Here is a 19,530-nt window from a genome sequence, read left to right on the forward strand (position 1 = left end):
TGCTGCAGCTCTCCACTGCAAGGAGACTGCATCCCTTTGGCATGGCCTTCCCAGACACTGTACTACACACGGTCGCGAGATAATTCCATCCAAATGTGCAAATATGCAAAACAGATCATACAATGGGCTTGAGCTGAAATGCATTAATGGCTACAGCATCCCAAACTCCTCCTGTGCAGATCAACCAACAAAACTCTGCTGCCCAAACTGCTCCAAGGGGCTGTCACACAACATCTTCTCCATGGCAGAGGAGGGGGAAGCAAAATCCATGCTGCATCAAGACCCTTATTTATTCCCATTTACCCACCTGACAACAGCTGGACTTGAATGGAAGTGAAGGGAGAAAGGATGAGATTTTTCATTTCAACTGGTAGACAACAGCAGTTTTCATCTCCCTCAGCTGCCTCTTACACAAGCAACACCCCTTTTAGGCCCCCATGTTCCTCCTCAAGTACATGCAGCCAGTGTGTGTTTACAAACACAGTATTTATGTGTGTCGAACACTTGCACACAGATAGCATATGAGGAGAGAGATTTAAAAGAAAAATATGTCTTTCTCCACACAGTCTATGTTCCCCTGGTCTTTCCATTTCATTCTGCTTTATCTATCAAAAATATATTAACCCAAAAGCCTGTTTCCATCAAAGTCTCGATTCCATGAACATTTAAAGATAAGCCTTATCTTATTACTGGTGCATTAACAACAGAAATCTAAAGGGCTACTGTCAATCATCTCTTTTTCTCTGTTTCTTTTCCCCCTCCTCTCAAAACAGCTTTGCAGAAAGCATGACTGGGACCTCACAAGGGCTCTGGCAGACACCAACAAGTACAAAAATACCACCTCTGCCCTGGTGAAAGGTACTATGGGAAGATCTGAGGGTTTGTCCAGAGTCAAGCATATACCCACAGAAAAGGAAAGAGCAGTAAATAGCACCCACTCCACCCAGGAAGGAGCTCATGTGGATTTCTACAAATATGTCTCTTCTTCTCCTTCAATGCAGAGCATCCAGCATGTGCTCTCAAAGCAATTTTTAAGAAGTTTGCACAGGGGAAATGAACCACTCGAAAAATCCAAGGTCACAGAGATCATCTGCATTTCTATCTCCACTCCATCTATTTTTTACTATACCTTTTCCCTGCCATCCCTAACTACTACTTTCTCCTGGTACCTCATCCTCCCTCCATTGTGTGTATCTTAAATAGTTCTTATTAGAACGTTTACATCAACTGAGGCAGCATCCAAGTATCTTGGCAGAAATTCTTATTTGAGGTTTTAGAACTCATAGGTTCTAGATTACTTATGGAAAGCAGCAATCAATTTTTACACTGATCCTCCAGGACAGAACAGACTCCCCAGTGCATGTGAGTTCCACACCTCTGGGGCAATTAAAATATCCACCTTAATTCTCCAGCGACATATTTTTCTTCCATGGATTTTATTTTTGCTTTCTAATTAGAAGTTTTAATTCTGCAGTGAGTGTCACTAAGAGCCTGAGCCAAAAATAACACAGCCTGTTCCAAAGGCCCTTTGAAAAGCTTTTATTTTTAAAAGCCAGAACAAGACAGACGATCCAAGAGTGATAAATCTAAGGTTTCTGAAAAGAGCTGAAGATAGCAGGAGGGCAAAGAGACAGCTAGGGATGAACAGCACGCACAATACAGCTTGTAGTAAAAACAAACTTTGTCTTACAGACAAAACTGTCAACTGCACATGTAAGTCTCTACCAGAGATCCCAGCAAGCCTTTCTACATGCTAAAATGGTTGTCACTGAAGACCTTTGAGGCTCAAAGCCTGATCCCCTGAGCTTTCCCAGAGGTAGAAGCAAGCACAAACTTTGAAGGTCTTTGCCACAAGGTCTGTCCCTTGAGTAATACAGGGGAGCGCATACCCGCTTGTCATGAAGTAGAACACTCTTCTGGAGACACAGCTCTGGGATGCTCTGTCATGTCCCTCCACTAAGATGAGACAAGCACTGTGAAACTACTGTATATGGTCAGTAGTGTTCAGTCATGCATGCTGAATCAGTTTTATCTCCACGGGCCAGCACAGCGAATCCACTGGTCACCCACAGCCAGGACAGCATTAGAGATGTTCAGGATGGTCCAGCACTGAGCACAGGTGGAATCTGGAAACAGACCACAAACATTCCAAACAATGCCTCTAAAAGAGTTTCACTGCTCCTTCTGGATATCCATTAGTCATCTCTTAGCTCCTGAAAGCCTCTGATCTTCAGATTAAAAAAATCCTACTGCAAGAGTCTACCACAGAGAAGCTGGAAATGAAAATGACATATAAGGATGGTGCTAGAGCACACTTTGGCTTTTCATGTCGTTCCTATGCACACTCTCCTATGAGGCCCCAAGGACTTCCAGATTGTCTTTTCCAGAGCCTGACAGTTGCACAGTTGGATTCCCATCACAGAATAGTCTTCTAAAAAAGAAGTGTGATATGTGGTGGAGGTCTGCACACTTCAGCTGTTCTCTGGCAGAACAGAAATCAACTCCAAAACAGAAGAGCTCCCATGGGACAGTGACAGATGCTGATGCATTTCTTTTAAGCCACAGGAATTCCAGCAGGAGCACACCTGACCTCAACTATGGCCACACAGATCCACAGAATCACTCACACTTGAAAAGATACTGGGAGATCATCTGGGAGATCACCAGCTCCTGCTGAAAGCAAAGTTAGCTCAGACCAGGTTGCTTTACCCAGCTGAGTCTCAGAAAACTTGCAATCATTTGCAAGAAGCAATTTCAAAATTTGAAATGACAGCCTGGTCCTACCCACATGACTTTCTAGATGGAAACACTGTCCTTCCTCTCAGGTTTATGGAGGTGGAGAGAGAAGGTTAAATTAAAATGTAAGAAACGGTTTAATGCATCACTGCTGGAAAGATAAAAGCATTTAAGTATTTCCCTGAAGTACTGTTCGTTGTATCACAAACTTGCATTCAGGCAAACTAGTCTACATCAGGAATCAAGTCACAGCCAGCAGCTTGAAGCAGAATTAAGAGCAGGTTGTATCTATATGTATGATGGGAAAATGGAAGAATGAACTGTGGGTCTTTAAAAAAAACACAGCACAGGGACAGAAAATTTTAACCAGGAAAACACATCAGATGTTTATGCATGTTAGGTGTTTATTTTTCAATCAAGTACATGTCCCCAGATCATGACAGGATGTTTGAACTGTGCACATCAGGTCTTTTACTGACTGTTTATATGAATGTCATTCACTATCAGGCCTCTGCGGAAGATAAACAGATTGGAGAGAGATGGGGACATATCAGAGTTTTGCATTGCTTCCGCCTCTAACTCTGCTCTTGGTGCTATAAGAAACAAAACCTCTTCACCAGAAAAATGTTAGGGGGAAAAAAAAAAAAAGGGAAAGGAAGAAAAGAACTGGTCACAAACCAGGAGGCAGAAAACAGAGCAAACCAAAGGCATCTACCAAATTGCTTAGATATGGGCACTCCTGAGACCATGAGACACCCAGGGCAACTTTTCTGCAGTCTGAACATAGCAGACAAAGTAACTGAAACTAAAACCAAAAAGACACATGATCCACTTACCTAGCAGACAATATTCAACATGCATGCCAGAGAGAATTGTTAATGGGACTGCAGGACTGCCAAATACTTGCTGCTGTTCAGATCATTGGGCTTCTTCCCCATTTCAACACCTCTGAACTCTCAGAAGCCACAAAGCCAAGCAGTAGGCTTGGACCTACATGTGGTGCAAGGAGAGGGGCTTAAAAGTTGAAGTTTAATCACAAATCAACCAAACGTACCTGTATAACTTTGCTGCCCTCTATTCCTACCGCCTTCCTCACCACAAACTTTCACATTGATTTGAGAACACTTACAAAAAGATAGACCATAAGCATCCACTGCTATCTCAAGCTATCCAGAGAGTACAGGGACTACTCTGAAATCTTCAAGACCCCTGCATTATGCGAGACATACCAGTAAAGCACATTCACAAATCCCTTCTAGCAAGATCTTGTACTGCTTCAGTCAGACATGCAAGTGCTCCAGATTACTCTTTGACACAGCACACCACCAAGGTCAAGTTGGCATAAAACATGGGCACAACCTCCAAGACAGAATGATATTTTTGTGGAGCCATCCCTGCCCTGTTTTTGCAGGGGGTTATCCTTAGGTTTAACACACTGTTATAACAAAAATAAAACATTCAAATACGTTCACTGGTCTGGGCTCATGCACCTCCCTTCCCAAAATTTTTCTCTTCCTTTTTAATTCCTCTGCAGGGATGTCAGAGTTTACTGTGGATGCAAGGAGAGGTTTGGTAACTATTGTACAGGCATTGGAGTATGTCCTACAAATAAGAAGTTAAATCCCTGTAATTCAAGGGGAAAATGCCTTAATTCTGACCAAGGTCACTCACGCAGCCCTTCAGTGTAGTAATTTGTTTCAGGCCTTCATCTGCATGCTGTGGGCCTGCTCCTCCCACTGAAGTTAGTCATAAAATTCACTTTGACTGTTCTAAGAGTAGGCTTAGGGCTACTACTTCTGAAATTCCTTTCAGGGGATACCACCTTTACCTTTAAAAGCTAATTAGAATAATGGTTCAAACCTATGTACCCAACATAGGGTGGAAAGCCAAAAGCAAAAGGGTATTTGCAGTGTTCATTTCTACATCCAAGCTTTTAGAGCACAAACTGCTATCTTGATTGTTATCGAAAGGTCACTCACACTGACTAGAGATTAAGATGGACAAAAGGCAGCTGGTTAGGAAAACTCTCCCTTTACACACTGTATAACACTGTCTGATTCAAGTAACAAGTAAAAGGATTGCAGGATTATGCACAAACCCCCAACAACCCCAAAACTGCAGTGTTACTATTGAACAGCTCATATATCCAGACTCCAGGAGAAAATGGCAAGTAACAAAACAATAGCATTTAGTAACAAAACATGGCCTTTAAGCCTATAAGAAAGAGCAGTTCACTGGCTGTACCAAAGAGCTCTATTGCTGAAAACAGAAGCTGGAACAAAGGGACAGAGGAGGAGCAAGTATGGGGTAAATGTATATTCTTCTGCATAGGAGAACTGATGAATTTACCAATCAAATTTATCTTCAAACTCAGAGTGGAAAGAGACCACTTCCCTTGTATTCGGAGTAGTGTCGTGCATTTCACTTCAGACTATGATACCATCGAAGCTCGGTGTACTTGCTCAGTGGCACGCTGTCCCTTGGCTGAAGTGCTGTCTATTAAAAAGACAAAACCATCCAGTTCTACGTATTTTCACATGAATCATCCCTAACCCCACGTGTCTGGGGACAAAGACACACATACGTGTAACTTTCGGCTTTGCGAACAGACAGAACATCGAGGTATCATTTGAGCAGTCGCATTTACTGCAAGATGCTATAGACCAGCATAAGTTTGAGCCTCCTTGGTGTGGGTGAGAGTGTAGTAAGCTGTTTAAAGTGTTAATCCACAGGCACAGTTGTAAGTGTGGACACTATAATAGATGACTGTTCTCATCTTTGAGAGTGGTAATTTACCCGTGCAATCCCTGAGGTTTTGGAATGAAGATCTCCAGGTGTGCACACCCCTAGTCACTATCTGGGGCCCACACCAGCACTATGCACGACTCCTCATTCCCAGTAGGACCCTCAAAGGAGCCCCAATCCTCACTTAAAGTGTTGCACTCGGTCTGTTTCCCACATGGCCCCTCAAAGGCAACCTTGTACCCCTACTCCTTGGTACAACACCTGCAGGCTAAGAGCACTGAGCCCGAGTTTTGAGCTTTTTCTTTCTGAGTCTCATCATTTCACATCATGGGCTGGGTGGAGGGAGATAAAGGCCGTCAGTCTGTCTGCAGAACAGGCTGGCTCTGTTTGCCCCGTGCCCCAGCTAACAGAGGTTGTCGACTTTTAATGGGGCACTCAGGTTTCCACTGATGCCAGCTGCAGATAGAACAGCCCAGCAGCAAACAAATTCAGGTCCCCAGGGGCCGCTCAGATTCTCCTCTTATTTGTTAGTTTACCTGTAAAATACAGTTGGGCTAATTCCTGCTTGCATGGTTACAAAGATATATTTCCCTTCTCTTTTGAATTAGTAGCAGGGAAAAATGAGCAAGTGCAGCAAGGCTAATGGAGTAAGAGAGCATTTCCCATGGCTTAGGCAATAGCAAACGTTTTCTGCTGGGGATTGTTTGCTTAACACCCCACGCAGAGGTGAAGTTGTGCAGCACTTTATAACAACTAATTCGTTACATACAAAGGTGCAGAAGGGGTCCCAATATCTACATGTTCAGATGGGCTTAAATTCAATAGCTCCTCATAACATCAGCTGTTGAATTTATTATACACTTATTACAAGGCCAAGAAAGGCAAAGGAATTATCAACAAATGTCTTATTTGATTTTTAAATACTATCAAAAACATTTTAATCACACCTGAAAACATTGTGTGACTGAAATGGACCAGAATACTCACCTGCAATTCAAATCTCCATTCATTTCTTACATGAAAACGAGCTTGAATGACTCCTCAGATTTTAGGACTCATCCTTGTCACCAAACTGTTGTTCAATCCAGCTGCAAAATTTGCTGCTTCTTAGCCCCACAAAACATACATCCCATGATGTCAACATGAGCCATGAGAGAGAAAGGCTGCAGCACTGCAACTGGATCCAGTCTGGGGTCAGGTGCTTGGCACCTAAATGTTTAACCAGAGCTCTGATTTAGGACTGTGCCTACAGCATACTTTAATGAGAAAGTCAAAGACATGCAATATTGCCTGCATACAGCATATTTTGCACAAAAACAGTCCACATTTCTGAGCATCCTTCTCACATATGAAATAAATTGACTTTTTTTCTGGAAACTGGATTCTCATAAAAACCAAAAAAAAAGCACTTACCTCGTGGAGAGCAGGTTCCACACAGTCCAATTGTGCAGCTGATGCTAAATGAAAGCAGAGTGAAAAACTCTGAAAAATGGCTTCAAAAAGGAAAAAAAACCCTTTCAATGGCTTTCCACAAGACATTCAGCATAAGAAAACTAGGGAGAAATCCCCTAGAAAAGTTCATCATAGGCTGAGCATGACACTTTGGAGAATGTTAAGAGAATAGTTATCAATGGCAGGCTGTTTGGCAGGAAGTATTAAACATAGCTCAGAGTTTGTCCTCAAGCTAATTCTACTCAATATTTTCATTAATGACCTTGATGGCTGGAGAAATCAGGTGGGAATGAATATACCAGAGGAAAGGATTGGAATTTAAGCAATCCAGTCAAATTAGGGAAGCAGTGTGAAAAATACAGGAAGTTACTTACGATATTATATAGAAATGTGTAAGTACAGAATGGAAAAGGAAAGCCTTTTCAGACCTATAGAGAGGTATCATGATACTGAGCTCACACATTAAACTTAAAGCAGCAAACTCTCTGTTATGCTGGGGAAGCATAAATAGGAAAATGGCCTGAGAAACACCCAAATTCCTGCTTTATTCATGAGGACTTAGCCAGAGAACTGCACTTACGGAAAGACATTGATCACTTGAAGAAATTCAGGAAGAGAGAAACAACTCCAGATCTAGGAAACAGCCCTCATGAGGAGAGACTATATAAAGAACATTTAGTCTAGAGGAAAGAAGACTGAGAATGGATGTGATTAGTCTTCAAGTGCATAAGAGTGTTGCAAAGAGAAGAGGAACAGTCTGTTTTCCAGAGTAGAGTGGATAGGGATATATTAAAAGATACCCCAAGCTTCCAACCCTAATGATAGTAAAGTCCTGTAACAGCTAGTAACAAAATCTCTAAAACCAAATTATTTGGACACCTGAAAAGAACAATATACATGCAGCTGCTCCTTCTTTTGGGTAGGGAGAGGGACAAGGTGAGCTTAGGATTCCCTTTAAGAAGTGACAGCCCCTGTCATCCTATTTACATCTAACAGATATCAACTCCTTACTGAAAAGGCAGAAAGATACACCAATGACAGATTCAGAGAGATCTTGCTAACAGGACAAAAAAGGTTGCTTTCTTAGTAATCTTTATATTGACCCTAAATTGGACACAGTTGTTCCAAGACTCACTGAGAAGTTTTAAAGCATCTGCTTCTCTTCTGACCATCACTGTTAAGTCCACATGACAAAGCAAGCCACAGGATTCCAGGGGAGAATTGGAGACGTAAGAAACAGACTGGAAGCTCAATAGCTGCTACTCTCCATCTGATCTGGTGCGATCTTAGAAAGACACTAGCACATCATCCTCCAAATCATGCATATAACAGAGTTCCTTCTCTTAGCACACAAATGCCACGGGCTGGGATGGATGCAGCACTGCTACACTGTAACTTGTGCTGTTGTTGACCATCCCTCCAAGAAAGGCTGCACAGCTATGGTTAAGCAAAGAGATTCTCCTGCCTCATACAGTGCACAGTCACTTACCTGGACTCTGTGTTTTGCGCTCAGAGTGACATAAACTCTGGTACTGCAAGCACAAACAGCTACATCAGACACAATGAGACACACATAATTTGCAAGCCAGGAGCCACAGGCTGTTTACACCAGAGTGCCCCAGCCATAAACGTTTAATTAATGAACTTTTTTTTTTTTCCCCAATCATGGCGCATTTTCTACTTCACTGCTCATTTTTGACTTGTTGCAAAAGCCTCTCCTGATGTTCCTTTTTAAAGGCTTTGAAATTACTGCAATGGGCAGAGCCAGGAGGAGCCAAGTGCTGAATGATGGATTTGCTTAACCGGTCCCCTTGAAGCAGGCTGCCTGGCTCAGGATGCATGATACCTGCAGAAATACCAGGATATCATTGCTTCCCGCAAAATCTATTCCACAGTGCATTCAGATAGCACTAACTTCAAGTTCAGATGAAGAATTAGAACTTTGACTTTCATAATTTAAAACAGAAGCTGCTTTCAGAGTCAGGTGAAGAACACAGGAACTTGTGTTGAGGTCTGAGCCAGTTTTGTGACCAAGGTTGGACTAGAACTGCTCAGCAGAAATACTCTAACCACCAACCAAAAAAACATAGCCACTGTACTCTTACTCACCTCTGCTGATGGACATAAAAAGGCCATGTCCACTGAATTAATGGACAGTTAACAGAAAACGACTTAAAATGCTTTGCTACATTACTGACAGCATTATTAAATGCTTCACACACTAACACAAATACCTGTCTTAATTGCAGCCAATGGCCAACATTATCACCTTTTTAAAACAGAAGATTTCCTGGGAATTGCAATGTGAGCTTCCTTCAATGCCAGGTAAAACCAGGAGGCAACAATCAAATCCAGGCTGGCTAATCGTCCTAATTGAAGTGATTCATTAAGCACCAAAAAAGGAATGGAAACCTGGGCATCTCCACTCTACTGGAATTATGCATATATTCACAAACCATTGGCTTAACCAAAGACCTTCTGCAAAAAAAAAAAAAAAAGCAAAGAAAGGACAGAAATAAAATAAGAGTTTGGATTTAACCAAGTGAAAGATTAATAAAAGTGCTAAAAACGTCCACACGAACCTCAGTTCTGCTTAACTTTAACGACCTTCCAAAAAGGCAAGAACTATAACTGGGCAAGATTTGCAAATAGCTCAAAGTTAATTTAGCTGGCAAGAGGAGGAAGAACTTAAGTACCACCAAAGCCAGGCTGAAATTGAGTATTGACAAGTGAAAGGTAAGCACAAAGAACATATAAATTGAACTACACGGGTACATTAACAGAAGCATCGGAGATAAAACATTTAGGCATCACTGTGAATAGCTCAATGCAACACAGACCTTGCACAGCAGGACTCTGGGGGATGGATGCTTAAAAAAAGGGGCAAGATAATACTGAAATTATTAAAATGACACTGATCAATCTTCAATTTGAAGAGTATATTGATTTGATAAAACCGTTAGGAGCATGGACAGTTTTCTGTACCAACAGAGGTTGCAAAGATTTGCACTTTGAAGACACATGACATCTGATAAATGAAAACAAACTAGCAGCAAGCAGGCAGGAAAATCGTGACGTCTGTTCCAGTAGAACATGAAATCAAATGAAAACAGCAAATTAAAATTGCCATTTCATAATTAACTTGTGGGTTAGAGTGCTATAAGGTATCCTGGAAAATGCATTTCAGCAATTTTTTAAATGATTGGGTATTTGTCTGGATAACAGAAAAACCCACATTTACACTATAGACAGAACAAAAATATGAATCTTCAGGCTCAAAAGACACAAGATATCCACCAAGCATGAGGAGTCTGAGGAAATAGTTCCCTTACAAGTAGGTTATTCCATAATTATCCACAGCAGAAGTGTTTGTACTTTCCAAGAGTGTGGTGCTGGAAACATTAAATGCTAATGATGTTTTAGAATCTATCCCTATCTTCCCACAAATCTGCTTTAAAGCAGGAGAGCAGAAAAATGAGGTAAGGGAGCTTGAGCAACTCAAAATACATCATCTCATGAAGCTCCTTCACACCCAGCAACGTGCTACGCATGAGGTGTTATAGACAGCTGGCATCAGCAGATCCAAGATGGTGAAAACTCTTCAGGCAGCTCTCTTCCACATTCCTAGGCAGGAGTGAAAACTGGAGTTGCCAAAGTGCCAACATTGTAACTGATGTCCAAAGACAGGGAAAGGGACTCCTCCCTGCTCTGGCAGCATCACAACTGGCATAAGCAAAGGGACACAGTTGATCCAATGCTATGGTGAAATAATCCAATCCACTTATTTGTCATTCAGTTTGGAGACCTTCTTTTCATCTTATATATGATCAACAAATCTTTAGAACTTCTCTAAACTTGTGTCTCTTGGAATAGACATGATCTGATCAGGAAGATGAATGCCACCTTGAATGATGTTTTCTGCAGATCTGACTCAGAAGCAAAATACCCCTGAAGGCAGAAGGGTGCGAGCTAATCCCTGTTGTGCTACAGCCCTACAGAGACAGCTGATGCTTCTGCAACTCCCAACTGCCAGTCAAAGCTTTAACATCTTAATGCACAGCATGCTCTAATTAAAATTTCTAATTAAGGGGGGAAAAGAACCCCTACTAACCAGCAAAACTAATGTTGATTATTAGCAAGCCTTATGTAAAAGTCGAAGGTGGTCTTCATTGCTCTTCCACGGATCATTTGTTAGTATTTTAAGCAAATGATTTCAGGCAAAGTTACTATGAGTTCACTTGTCTCTCACTACTAAAATGGGCACAAGTAATATGTCCTAGGCAAGCCTCCTTCTTTGGGGTGCACAGCACGCAACAGAAAGTCCATCATATCATCTGCCTTTGGAAGATATCTCAAATCAAGAAAGACCAAGGAACAAATAGATAAATTCTGTCTGCATTGCCTCAGCACAAGATGAACTTACCTCAGATTTTATCTTACTTTGGTCCCAGTAAAGAAAGGAAATGTTCTGAGAAGTCTGGACTAACTACCCTCAAAGGCCAGTAACAGCAGACTCAGAAATGGCCTTCAGATGGTTGGAAAGTGAAACATGGGAAGCCAAGCAGCAGGTACTATAGTCTGAAGCATTCATTTCCATCCCTGCAACATCCCATCTGTGACAGCAGACAGCTCATTCAACTCATTCTTCCAATTCTGTACCCATCAACTGGACACGGATTTACTGCAGCAAAACAGGACCGTCAAGAGCGAATTGTATAGAATACTTTTGGATATCCCAAGGGCAAAGGTTATCAAAGACTGTCAGCACTTGGAATTCAAAATGCTTTGCAGAGATCAATACTGATCTTGTAACAACTTCCATTTTAAAAGTAATTATGTTAAAAATTTGCAATGCTTAAACATTTACGTATCTGTAATAACAACAGAATGAAGTTACCAAGTAAATGTGTGCTCAGATATTGCTATTCCAGCAGTTCTAGGCCTAGTTCAGCCTAAATCCACGCCTCTCGTCCAGCTGTGGTTCCCCATAGCTCTATTTTTATTCCAAACTGGCAAACATCTTTGCTTTTCCACTGTTCTAAACCCAGATGTCTCCTTCAAACTGCCCAGTCATTCCACACTCTGCCAGATGGCAAATGAGATTTATAACTCAACTTAGGACTGGACAGAGACCAAATTGTCCACTTAGTGCACCTGTAAGCTCAGACAAATCTTCAGAGTTAAAAAACAAAACCAAACCACCACACTGATTTATATTTCTCAGCGAACAAAATGTTTCTCTTGTCAAGAGCTCCCCAAGCACATTTTTAAAAAGGCAAGAAGCATCATCCCTTCCTTTTCCATCCTACACTCATTAACAATTGAAACCTACTATAGTTCATCTAAAAAAGACGAGGAAGATGTACATGAGAAAACAATTCTCAGTTTCTTTCACTACAAAGAACACAGAAGTCATTGTACATGGTAAGACATTCCAGAAGAATCAGACAGAACCAAGAAAGAAGCAAACAAGCTTCACAAATTAATAAATACGAATCAATGCATGTAGACAAACAGTGAATGAAGCTAAGCTTAGAACTGGCACTTACAACTCAGGAAAGAGATTTTGGAGTATCCATTCAGTTCTCTACAATCATTAGTTCGGTGTGGTGACAACCAAGAAGTCAATTATCAGAGAGGATACTGTTAGTGAGATGCAAATCATTTCCATGCTACAATACAGAAATGGGTATTTCCCATGTTCTGCGGCAATGAGAAAGAGTGGAAAGGTACCAAATACATGTAGGCAATGAAAACATCTCAGATGTCTAATTTTCAGGGGGAAGTAGTTTTGGTTATTTCCATCTCCTGCATAGTAAGTAGCTTCTTTATTCCACTGATTATCTCTAGATACTGTCTATTAGAAATGGAAACAGCATATGACCCACGTGGTGCAGAAAAGAAATCACATGCACATTAATGCAGGTGGGCACTAATGTAGATAATCTTTCATTAACTTGACAGTGTCTACAAGAACTTCTGAAAGACCTTGATCTTTCCAGGTAATAAAACAGTATTCTCACAGAGGGTAGAGAGTTCAACTCAGCTTTGGTTAAGTGAAGCTTGAGGAAGAAACCTAGACGATGGATTGCTTACTTCAGCAAAAAGGAAGAACTTCAGGCAAAACCACTGTGTGGGGTCTAAGTTTCAGCATGTCCTTATGGAATGCTGCTTTGGGAATGAATTTACCATGAGGGCATGGATTACTCCTAACTGTCAAGACTGAAGTTATAGGCACTAGAATATCAGTTTTCACAGAAAATAGTGTAAAAGAACTGGTTCCTGCACGTCTGAATGAGGGCCATATAGAGCCTAATAAAAGCAATTTTGCAGTCCAAGAAGGAATGGAGGCTCTCTGATTGACATGAATGAGGCCCTTGAGAAATCTAAGAATGATTAACCAAAACACAAAAAGACTGCATGACTTCCAATCAAAGGAGAAGAAATTGATCTAAACAGAACTTCTAGAGTTAATGAACAGCCTAGATTTCTTAAAGGATCATAAGTAATCAGATCAGTTCAGCAAAAACGCCAACACAAAGGTGCCAGCAGGCACCCCTATCACTACCAGGCTTGATAGTTTAGCAGCTTTTGATCCAGACCTCAAATTACCTTTTGGTTAAGGAATAAAAACTAGAATGGGCAGGACTGGCAAGGGCTCACTGGTCAAAAAGATGGCCATGTTTTTAGGCATTACCCTTGTAGGGAAGAGTAGGACTCACATCTTGCAGAGTTCTTCTGATTCTATTTGATGAATTTCTTTCACAGCTGATTCTGAGCATAAGCTCCAAAAAGAAAAGAATTAGATGGGACTCCCTCTCCTGTGATTAGGAAAAGCATTCAAATGCCTATCAGAAACATCTGAGACAAAAAAAAAAAAAAGGTCCCTTAGAGCATTCACCTTTGACAAGCAACAGTTCTTTTTAGAGAGTGGTGGAAGGTGGGAAAGATAACATAAGTTGTGCAGATTGATTATACCATCCTGGAAAAGCAGTCATATCAGACACACAAATAGAAAACTGTAATACTTACTGAGGAATGGAAAAAATATTCTGTCCTAAACTCTTAAGTCCACTAACAACTGGAACCAAACCCATCACTGTATCCACAGCAGCTGATGTGGGAAAGACTCCATAGCCTGGTGACAGAAAATAAGCAGACCTGCTCCTTTCTCCTTTTACATATACAATAGTAAGACAGTGGAACTACAACCATATCTGATGGTGTTTTTAACCTATTTTTGCACAAAACAGCAGTAGAATTTGTGGGGAATTCCACAAGACTACTCCCTTTTCTCTAACATCTTGTTTAAACACAATCTCCCTAAACCCTTGAATCCCTTCAGGATGCCCATTGTCTGGCAAGACCAGCCTAAGACTGCAGACACACAGCTCTTCCCCTTCTGCCAGGCTTGGCAGGTTAGCTCCCTGTGCTAGGCTCTATCTTAAAATTACTCTGTTTATATCCTCAGTAAGTTTGTTTAAAACTCAAGTGTTTGTAAACAAAGAGCTCTCCAGCTCACCGTGGATATTAAATTAAAAGGAAAACACGAAGAGTTTTTGAAACTGCTAGTAAGATGGAATTCCTCTGCTGCTCTTCATCCTTCCTTTCACAAGATCCCAGAGCAATTTACAGATGTAAGTACAGAGCTGCACTCCCAGCAGGGAGAGGCAGACAGTCCTGGGGTGGAACATGGCTGCTCTAGGACATGACTACATCGTTACAACTCCTCATCATGCTGGGCTCTCCCTTTTGCTCTGCCACCCTGTGGCTGTTGAACCACAGAGCTCCAATAAGCAAGTAAAGTAACTACTGCCCAGAAAAAGAAGTCTCATACACGCCAAGAATTCCTCCAGTGCTGATGGCTCACTTTTCCACAGTCAGCTATATGCAACCAATTAACACAATCAGTGGGATTTGATGAAAAGAACTATTTTCAACTCAGCCACATACCCAGAAAGAACTCTTGTACTCAAGGGTCTAGTCAACAGATCGGATGTAATGGCTCTGTCCCAGTCATTAAATGCATGGTAGTTTTTAACAGAAACTGTTCTTTAAGAGATAAGTTGCAACTCTGATTCAAAATCTCCATTATCAATGCCAGCACAAGCCCGATTTTAAGGTGGGGAGATTTAGTTCTGATTCCAAGCAAAGGATGCCACCTACTGAATCCTGACTATGAGGAGTGCATGCTTTGACCCTCAAGGCTCAAGACCTCTGGCAGGATGACAAACCAGACTGCAGTCCCAAAATAAATTCCAAGGAAAAGCAGAAAACAGGCTTGTAAAAACAAACCTTTTTCTTACTGCTCCTCTCCCCACATCCCAAAGATGCATTACTCACTGAACATCTGCACCACCATCATAATTTCTACTTTTGCAACACTGACAACCTTAGCAGCATTAAAAAAACCTCCTTACATCTTTATTCCATTTTGGATTCATTATAATACAGTCTGACAATATATGCTAGTACAGTACATTCTGCAGCATTTAACCCCTGTTCCCAGTTGCTGTTCTTAACTTCACGGCTTAATGACACAGAGTCAGTAGATCACAATATGACCCTGTTAATATTTTTTTAATGCCATTTTTACAAATTACAGCATAATGCACTGATTACAAGGATGAAAGGAAAGTCTCTACGTCTGTCTGGAAACCAAATAAAAGAATGTTTGAACATCTGTTCATCCTACAAATGTCTTTAAAAGCTTTGATTTTCCCATAATCATTTTGTTCCACTATTTCACCCTTTTTCGAATGTGTATCCAACAGCCTCAGGACAGCAGCCAGAGATCTGCAGCAACAGCACATTATAATCAAAGTTCTCGGGCACACTAAAGTTCTCCTTTTGGAATTAAAAATGGGGACAAACACAAACCCAAACCCCAGACTTCAACAGATAGCTCTCCAGCTGTCTGCCCTACACAAACCTCTGCTAATGGGGCAAAATAAAAGGAAAGTCTTTGAAGAGAGGGGCTTTACATAAAGGATTAGCAAGGACAGGATGTGGTGGTGGGTAAGGGCCTCACAGGAGGCATAGCACACATGCCTCCACTCAGCCTGCTCTACTGGGGCAGCAGCAGTTGTCCACAAGCCTCTGCCCAAGTCACAGTCTAAGTGCCTGAACATAGGCAGTTAGTTACTTATCGTGCACAGGCAGAGGCTGCAGCACAAGAGCCTTCCCCACCATGCTGGGCTCCAATGGGAGCACTGCCAGCACCTACATTTACATCTCCTGCTCCAGAGGCAAGAGCAGAGCCAGAATAAGGAGAAGCAAGGAGTAAAGACAGGAAATGGGAGCAGTGAGCAAGGAGGTTTGGTCTTAGACTGAGACGATGGAAGAAAGATGCTGACATATTTCCAGAGCAGTATACTGAGATGGAAAATGGGGGAAAGATTTAGAAGGGAGACTAGATGAGAAAGGGATGGGAAAGTCCAACTAGGGAAGCTCTTGATCCTCCCTTGGAGTACCCCATGCAAGTAAATTATGGGACTCTGAGCACTAGAAGACCTTTCAACCAAGCAGAATGCTGCACAACTGAGTATTTAGGACTAAGGAGATTTCAAATGGATCAAGTTCCATAACAACTGACTCACGGATCTTTCTATGGGCAATCCACAGTGTAGAAGGGAAAACATTAATCAGATAATGCTTTGTAAAAATATACACCACCATTTACACTGACAGTCTCCCCTCCAGAACTGTTCCAAAATGCCTGAGAAATGAGAAAGACAAAAAACCTGAAAATGTGAGGCTAATGACTCTGGAACAGCCAACAATATCTTACAGCAGGACACCTCTCCTGATGACTGCCCTTTTCTTTTAAAAACTCCAAGGAGAGTTGGCAGAATTTAGTGACACATTTAAAATTTGGGAAGAAAAATAGAACTATACAGGGAAAAAAAAAGGAAGATCCTTACTAGTTCACCTATTGATTTTTTCTAATGAGAAGGGGGTTTTATACCAATAATTCTTACACTAACCTGGGATGGTAATAATGGCATTCCTTCTATGTCATCTGTTTCTTTAGCTTCCATCACCACAGTATCTTAAGCAGAGGTTACAGTGTAGGGTACAAAACAGGATTTGATAAAGGCTTAAAAGAAAGATAACATAATAAATATTCTTTCAGAAGACTGCCTTTGGGGGTGTCTGGGAAGAGGAGAGAAATGGGGAAGGAAAGGTGACAGGGGTGTGAAATATGTGTTTTTCATTACAGAAGGATACATTTTCCAGCGAGTCTGGCAGCACAAGTCACATTAAGCCATAGCTGAAGTTGCCTGCCTAATTCCTCTGGGATCACACTGAAAGCATACCCCATAATCTTAAAGGATGTGCTAAAGCTTTGCTGGGACTCACTCAGCAGAAACTGTTTGGGATTATTCCACAAAGCACTAATTCTGTTCTGATTTAAAGGGGCACCATCAACCTAGTTTAGACATCAGACTTGCCCTGTCTCACATCTGTCCAGCTGTAAATATCCGCTGATATTTTTGCCATTTGTACCCAACTTTGGTTACCTGGAAATTAAAAGGAAAAGAAAAAGACTGAAATCAACAGGCTCATGTTAGCACGATGGACTCATGCCCATCAATGGATATTTGATTAATAACACTTTCAGTGTTGATAACAATGTAATGATATGATTAATGACTTTAGCTATCTAGTACAGCTATTGGCTTCCATGTGCAACTAATGCACTTACATTATACACGTGGTCATCTACAGTTGGCTTCAGCAAACAGGTCACCAGCTGCCATTTAACAAGCAGAAGCATTCTTTTTGTTCAAAAGGCAGGAACTAACATTTCCCATGCTGCCAACCCCGAGTCCAATTTCTGTTCCAGACTACAGCTTTCGTATCTGTGGAATTATTATTAGTTTTCATGTTAAGGTGTCCTATGCTTTGGTAAATAACAAAGAAGGGATATTACCAGTGCTCTCTTTTTTATAAGCCTAGGACATGAAATTGAAAGGAAGAACTAAAGCAGCCATGAAATCCCTATTAAACAACTAATGGTTTCTAAAGCATCTTGGAGATACTTATTTTACAAGGCTTATGCTGCAATCTTCTATCATTATTTTAATGAAATAAAGCCCTTGACTATTTCCAGAGGCAACTTTTTCTTTCTAACACAAAAGACACTTTGGTTACAAAAAAAGAAAACAATCCTGGAGTAGGATTCACCACAGAACAGGCAGGAAATTCAGAAAAGCCATCTAAAACGTCAATGAATATAGGTTCTGAACCTTTGGAACAGCAAACAGAACAATTAAGGCTCTCAGTTACACACATCATTATGTTTAATAAGAAAAATATTTTGAGATATAAATCACATTTATAAAAAAAGATCCATACCATCTCTCAGCATCTTACATAGTTGCAGTTGAAGGAATATGAAACATCCATTATAAGCTCCACTTATGACTATCATGTGCTTTCTGTCCCCCCCATTGGCGGGGGAAGTAAACCCAGACTAATCACCTTCACTTTGTGTGTCGTATGAAATTCACATCTCAACTAGATTTAGATTAATATTGGTGGTAAACTTGTAAATTAACAGAAACTTCAAAACAATTCTCCAGAAAAACAGCTCTATCAGAACACACACCCAAATGTGCTCATCTGGGAGGCAACATCCTCTGAGAGGCTGTAAAGATTCTCATTGCAGAGATGACACAATAAGCAGATCCTAACAGAACAAAACCAGACTGCAGAGATTTTTGAAACAGGCACATAGTCAGCAGGAGCTTTTTGTGAGGATGTAACAGGTCTAAATGCTTTCAGACACGAAACACATTGCACTTGAATACATTTCAGAGTCTGGTTTTTCAGGTGTGATTAGAGGCCTCTCCTGCCTTCTCAGGATTGAATCATTTTCTTCTGTGTGTCAAAGACGTATCTTTTAAAGACAAGAGAGATGGCAACAGGTTGGGCCGAATCGTTCTTGCTGCTTTCATCCTCCTTGTTTGTATCCCCTTTCCCTCCTTTAGATTTCTTCTTAGAGACAACAGTAAGAAGCATCTTGGTATCTGGCTTCAGCCCATCTGTGAAAAACAAGAACACACATGACAAATACGCTCAACATGATGTTTCAGTGTAACTGCAAAAAAAATGAACAGGCCAGCTTACTTCTGAAAATCAACCAAAGGAAAAAAGGAAGTAGATCAGATGCACTAGGAAGGTTGTACTTCTGTGTAACACTTCTGGAATATGGTGACTCACACACACAAAAAAAGAAGCCTTCAAACACAATTCACAAAAGGGACAGCTCAAATGCAGTGCAGTGTCCTTGCTGTAGCCTTCTACAGAAAATTTAAACAAGCCAGACCAACCTGCTTGGTCTAAGACTTACTCCGCAGACCTTTCCTATTATATGTGTGTAAACATGTTTCCCAAAGTTCCTTCTTATTACTAAAAATATTAATAAAAATAAGTTATGAATTAAAACAACTGGTACAATACTAAAAGTATAGAGTCCTATGTGTCAGAGAGTTTCTGAATGTCTTTAGTCTGCTTCCCAGACCTGCCAGAAACATGATGCTTACAGTTCTGTATAATTAGCTAAAGCACAGTTTTTTGTTAAGGGTTTCA

General features: G+C 41.0%; 1 protein-coding gene across 1 annotated transcript in view; it reads right to left on the minus strand.

The window, feature by feature from the left end:
• Positions 1 to 15,392: 15,392 nt before the first annotated feature.
• Positions 15,393 to 19,530, minus strand: part of EEFSEC (eukaryotic elongation factor, selenocysteine-tRNA specific) — a 120,472-nt gene continuing 116,334 nt past the window's right edge. Inside the window, exon 7 of the mRNA XM_062008599.1 lies at positions 15,393 to 18,983. Coding sequence (XP_061864583.1) covers positions 18,799 to 18,983 — 185 coding nt within the window. The 3' untranslated portion in view covers positions 15,393 to 18,798. The remainder of the gene's footprint in view (positions 18,984 to 19,530) is intronic.

Source organism: Colius striatus, chromosome 15 (genome assembly GCF_028858725.1).
Source record: "Colius striatus isolate bColStr4 chromosome 15, bColStr4.1.hap1, whole genome shotgun sequence".
NCBI classification, from domain to species: domain Eukaryota; kingdom Metazoa; phylum Chordata; class Aves; order Coliiformes; family Coliidae; genus Colius; species Colius striatus.